Here is a 6,057-nt window from a genome sequence, read left to right as displayed (position 1 = left end):
TCCTGCCAGCTCCCAGCCGGTATCCCTCCGCTAGCCAGCGGTAGCTTGCAAGCTAACCCCCCCAGGGCGCAACACCTCGTGCGTGGATGTCTCTCACGCCTCTTACCGGAGCCCTATTGATTTATTAAAGAAATATGGGTATTGATCTAGTATCGATACCCAACTGTGACGGACAAAAACTCTCTAACAGTTTAAAGTTAGAAAGTGTATGTTTATTACGGCCGGGCAGCACGCGGGATAGTTCCCTAATTCGCACTGCGAAATTCACAGGTAATTACAAAGTCTTTTATTCACAAAAGTGTTGAATATCCAAAATACAAATGCATATTCATACCCCTGTCACCTCCCATTCCTCGCTTCGTATGCTAATTGGCAAAAAGGCTATTAAGCATGCGTACTTTGTTTCTTAAAATGAGTCGGGGGTCTATTTTGGGGAGGGGTCACCTAAAATGAGGAAGTAAGATGAGTCTTCCTCGTCCTGACCTTTCTACCTTTTCAATGCATTCGTGACAAATGATTCCTTGGTAGAACTTACAGTTTCCTGTGTTCAATGGGTCCTTTAAGCAGGAAATCTGCAGCTATCTTATGTCTTATTTACCACATTCTGTTTTTCATGACAAGGACAACTACATAAACATAAACCTGACAAGAAATGAGTTACAAGATCCGGGGTAGCTTATCTAAGATCCGGCTTCTGTTAACTGCGAACAAAGATTACCTATCTACTTCAGCTAGTTCAGCAACTTATTATCTTAACTTTCCTAAAAAAATCCTTAGTTCCTCAAAATTAACGTCTCATTCCCCACTTCTTCTTTGAAATGAGTAAATTCTTTTACTCAGTATACAGAGTCTTCCTCATCTATCCAAGCTGTACAGCTAGTGTCTCTCAAGACCAAGCCATACGCCTTTGACAGTGATGTTAAAGCTGCCACTCGTCGTAGCATCCTCCAGTTCCAAACAAGTATTACAATGGATAACACTAAACTTATGCTGACCAAAATAAGCAACACAACTATAGGGTGGATTAAGGTATTCAATATTCCGGTTGCTGTTGGTGACCACCCAAAAAGCACATCCCACCAATGATGAGACAAATGTTCCTCAAGCCTTTTAAAAACCCCTTTGATGGTCTCTGTATCATGGTGTATGGTAATTAATGTCTTTTTCCCTTCATCTCTAATTTCTTTTAAGATTTCTCTCAATTCATGATGCTTCAGCAATTGAGCAACTAAAGTCAAATTCATTCCTATGGGCACAGGCAGTATCTTCTGCACAGTGGCTAGGTTGGCCTTTATATATTGATGTGATATTACGGGTACTCGATAGGAAAAATCACATCCCTTAATTCTAACAAAATTGCAAACACACAAATTGAATTGAGTCTCATTCACAATTTGGTTGTCTATCCTTATGATGGGGCATGCTGTCCTAAGACAGACACAACCTTGTCCTATATACACAAGTGAAGTTGTCTGTTTGCCTGGATGTGTTTCAAAGTGACAAATACTTTGGTCTGTGTCTAAACAAGTGTCTTTGTCACCCTCTAATGTCCCTTCACATATGTATCCTAATTGTCTCCTCACAGTACAGGGCTCTAGATTAATAGTTTGCCACTTTCCTTTAATTTCTCGTGCCCACATTCTGTGTTCAGAAGGGTACAATACAGTTCCCTCGTGGTTTAATCCTAAGGGGACTATTGGGTGTATTAAGTCCACTGAGGCATCGTGTATAGTTAAAACAAAGGCTGTCACTACACTAGTCACAGGGTTATAGGTGAAATTGACCAACACCCACCAGGACTGAAGTTCCCTCTCCATATCAGAGGCATTATCCCAGACAATTTTGCGAATTTCAGCAGGGAATATTCCTTCTCCACCTTCCCTGATAACTGCGGCAGCCACTGATTGCATCCACAGTTGTGCCTGAGTACACCCTAGGGCCAACGAGATGCTTTCACTAGCTGTGCCTAGTGCATTAATTATTACTTCATGATCTCGCTCCTCTGTGTCTTCCCACTCTGGTAATATCTTGGTCAATTTCCAGTGATTGTTACCTAGTGCTAGTAGAGAGGATTGCAAAGGTTGTTGTAGTTTGACTAAATCGCTCCCTATTGTGGTTAATTTATTCAGTAACACTTCTGAATCTATTGTGTTCAGCACTCCCAGTCCTGTTCCTAGCAATCCAGTGAGATCCCTCTTGTTCCTAAAATTGGGAGGCATACTTTTTGAAGCCAAGTAGTCCAGTCCATAAAGGAGTTCCTGAGAAATGGGGCACATTCTGGCCGAACGTGTGAAGCATTTACCTGAACTCCCATTTCTACTCATTTTAAAGACCACTTTGGGTTAACTATCAGCTTCTGAACTCCTGTCTTCTTAATAGCATATGGCCCAATTTTGGTAACTACAGGAGTTATTTGTTCCTCCACTTCTGGAATAGCTGGCATCTTGGTGATCACAGCCTTTCTTGGCACTGGTGGAGTGATCTTGGTCTGGTTCTTACGGTACTCAGTACACACCTGAGTGATGTTAAAGTCAATGTCATACCCTCTTATCGCACACCCTTCTATTTTGAGCCTAAACTCTAGACATGTACTCAAGCATTTATCACAGCATTCAGGACTAACCCTGATGAGTTTCATGGGTGGATGGTAAGCCTCGTGGAACCCATCCTGTACGAATGCATACTTACATCCCCAAACATTTCTTCCCTCCCACAAGCTTGCATTTGTGACTTTTAGTATCTTGTTTAAAGCCTTACGAGAGTAAGGATCATAGGCTCTTCCTTGGCACTGGTATATCCCAGTCACATTATACCTTCGTGGTATTGCGTTGACTCCTGCTATGGTTAAGGTAATTACTACAATAGTTACAACTTTCCACATAATGTCCAAAATAACTCTTAGTCCATTTATTCGTTGTTCCGAGTGAGCTTCAGCTTCAGTTCGTTATCGCCTGGTGTGGCTTTCCAAATTCCTTCTGGGGCTTTCTTCACTCGGGAGTGATGGATCCAGGCCTTCTGTTCTTGGATCTTGATTGCAGTGAAGGTAGTGAGGAGCACCTGGAATGGTCCTTCCCACTGTGGTTCTAAGGTTTTTTCTGCAAAAGACTTAACATACACATAATCCCCAGGTTGTACATCATGTACTGGCCCATCTAGTTCTCTGTTTTGAGTTCCAGCCACATACTTCTCAATTTCTCTAAGTTGTTTATTTAGGGCCACCATATATCCATGTAGGGTTTCTTCCCCTACTTGAATGGATGCTGTTCCCTCTTGAACTGCATATGGCCTTCCATACAATATTTCAAAAGGGCTTAGTTTCTCTTTTGCTCTTGGTTTTGTCCGAATTCGCAACAAGGCCAATGGGAGAGCCTGAGGCCAGGACAAATTTGCTTCTTGCCCCAGTCTTACAATTTGTTGTTTAATCAAATGGTTCATCTTTTCCACCTGGCCGCTAGATTGAGGGTGGTATGGGGTGTGCAATTCCCAGTCTATTCCCAGGTGGTGACTTATTTGCTGCACAATTTTCGAAATAAAGTGTGGTCCCCTATCTGAGGATATGGTGGCTGGAACTCCAAATCGTGGTATTATTTCTTGCAACAGCGCTTTGGTCACCTCTCGGGCCTTAGCTGTCCTGGCAGGAAAGGCTTCTGGCCATCCTGAAAAGGTATCAGTTAACACCAATAGGTAACGATACCCTCCCTTCCTGGGCAGTTCTGTAAAATCAATTTGCCATTGTTGCCCAGGTCCACAACCTTTCCCAATTTGTCCCACTTTAGGCTTTGGGGTATTTTTAGGGTTAGTTCGGAGGCAAAGACTACACTGACGAGTTACTTGTATCACTGTGCCCTGCAATTTCCTGGCCATGATTCTTTCTTTCAAATGGTTATACAGGGCATCTATTCCCCAGTGTGTTTTCTCATGTTCCCTCTGTACTAATGACCACAACAAATAGGAGGGTACTACAAGTTTCCCTTCTTCTGTTACAGCCCATCCCTCCTGATTATAACTTGCCTTTTCTACCTTGATAAGTTTCTTATCTTTCTTATTGTACACTGGCTTACCTTCAATAGAAACTTTTCCATCTGGAATCAATGCTGCCTCAACAGCCTTATCGGGTACCTCACCTTTTGCTGCTTCTTTTGCCTCTCTGTCCGCCAGCATATTCCCTTCTTCCAATTCAGAGCTCACTTTTTGGTGTGCCTTTATGTGCATTATGGCTACTCTCTCAGGTAGTTGTATGGCATCTAATAGCCTCAGTATCTCTTGTGCGTGTTTAATACTCTTGCCTTGTGAATTCAGCAGTCCTCTTTCCTTCCAGATGGCTCCGTGAGCATGAACCACTCCGAATGCATACCTTGAGTCCGTGTAGATGTTGATCTCTTTTCCTTTTGCCAGCTCTAGGGCTCGGATTAAGGCAATTATTTCAGCCTTCTGTGCAGATGTATTAGTTGGTAATGGCCCAGACTCTATTACCTCTCTGCTTGTGGTAACTGCATACCCAGCGTGCCTTCTTCCACTGACGACATAGCTGCTTCCATCAGTAAACCAGGTGTCAGCATCCTCAAGCGGGGTGTCCTTCAGATCTGGGCGGCTGGAGTATGTGGCTTCAATGGTCTCCAGGCAGTCATGGATCACTGCTTCTCCTGTACTCCCACTGAGGAAGGAAGCTGGGTTCACAATGTTAGTTACCACAATTTCAACATCATCTTGTTCTACCAGTATGGCTTGGTACTTCAGAAATCTCTGTGGGGAGAGCCAATGTCCCCCTTTTGCCTCAAGGACTGCAGACATTGTGTGAGATACTAGCACAGTCATCTTCTGGCCTAGGGTGAATTTGCGTGCTTCTTGGATGTTTATTGCTACTGCTGCAACTGCTCTGAGGCACCCTGGCCATCCTTTAGCTGCTGTGTCCAGTTGCTTGGAAAGATAGGCCACTGCCCTCCGGTACGGGCCTAAGTTCTGTGCTAATATTCCCAAGGCAATCCCCTGCTTCTCATGAGAAAACAGGAAAAATGGTTTACTCACGTTTGGAAGTCCTAGGGCTGGAGCTGACATAAGGGCTTTCTTTAGTTGGTTGAAGGCTCGGGTTGCATCTTTTGTCCACTGAAGATCTCTGCTCCCTTCCGTGATCAAGGCATACAGAGGTTTAACAAGCAACCCATAGTTATAAATCCACAGTCTGCACCACCCTGTCATGCCTAAAAAGGTTCTTAGTTCTTTCACTGTCTGAGGTTTTGGGGTCTGGCATATTGCTTCCTTGCGATCCTGCCCCAGAGTCCTTTGTCCAGCACTTACTTCGTAACCCAGGTAAATAACTGTTTGCCTCACCATTTGGGCTTTTTTCTGGGATACTCGATACCCCTGCAGGCCTAGAAAGTTTAGGAGGCTTACCGTCCAGTCCACGCATGTCTCCTGGGTCTGGGTGGCTATTAAGAGATCATCCACATACTGGAGTAACTGTCCTTCTCCTGGTGGAGGTTCCCAGGACTCCAAATCCTTGGCAAGCTGTTCCCCAAATATAGTGGGGGAGTTCTTGTACCCCTGCGGTAACACACACCATGTGAGCTGAGTTTTTCTTCCAGTTTTAGGGCTTTCCCACTCAAATGCAAAAATTTTCTGGCTGGCTTCATGGAGAGGGAGGCAAAAGAAAGCATCCTTTAGATCTAGAACAGTAAACCAAGTTAGTTCAGGTGTTAAACGGGTTAACAAGGTGTAGGGATTGGCAACCACTGGATACAAGTCTTCAGTTACCTTGTTAACAGCCCTTAAATCTTGTACTAATCTGTATGACCCATCAGGTTTCTTTACTGGCAGAATAGGAGTATTAAAATCAGATTGACACTCTCTCAGTAGTCCTAGCTGCAGAAAGTTCTCAATAATTGGGCTAACCCCTTCTATATCTTCTTTCTTTAGGGGGTATTGTTTAACCCTTACTGGCTGTCCTCCTTCTTTAAGCCTGATTTGCACTGGTAGTGCATTCTTTGCTCTTCCTGGTATATTGGAGGTCCATACTCCTGGAAATACTTGATCCATTATTTTCCTAAAATTTTCCTTTTC

At 43.7% G+C, this 6,057-nt stretch overlaps 1 protein-coding gene across 1 annotated transcript; it reads right to left on the bottom strand.

The window, feature by feature from the left end:
- Positions 1 to 2,881: 2,881 nt before the first annotated feature.
- On the bottom strand, positions 2,882 to 4,555 carry LOC131378745 (protein NYNRIN-like). The gene has a single exon (XM_058423916.1). The coding sequence runs from the start codon at positions 4,210 to 4,212 to the stop codon at positions 2,908 to 2,910; it is 1,305 nt and encodes a 434-aa protein (XP_058279899.1). The 5' UTR covers positions 4,213 to 4,555; the 3' UTR covers positions 2,882 to 2,907.
- Positions 4,556 to 6,057: the final 1,502 nt, after the last annotated feature.

This window comes from Hirundo rustica, chromosome W (genome assembly GCF_015227805.2).
Source record: "Hirundo rustica isolate bHirRus1 chromosome W, bHirRus1.pri.v3, whole genome shotgun sequence".
NCBI lineage: Eukaryota > Metazoa > Chordata > Aves > Passeriformes > Hirundinidae > Hirundo > Hirundo rustica.
Note: the sequence above shows the minus strand (reverse complement) of the source record. Positions and strands in the feature narration are given on the sequence as shown.

Bases quoted from the DNA above. Each gene is read 5' to 3' on its own strand.
- LOC131378745 (XM_058423916.1), bottom strand. From the start codon at position 4,212: ATGCACATAAAGGCACACCAAAAAGTGAGCTCTGAATTGGAAGAAGGG.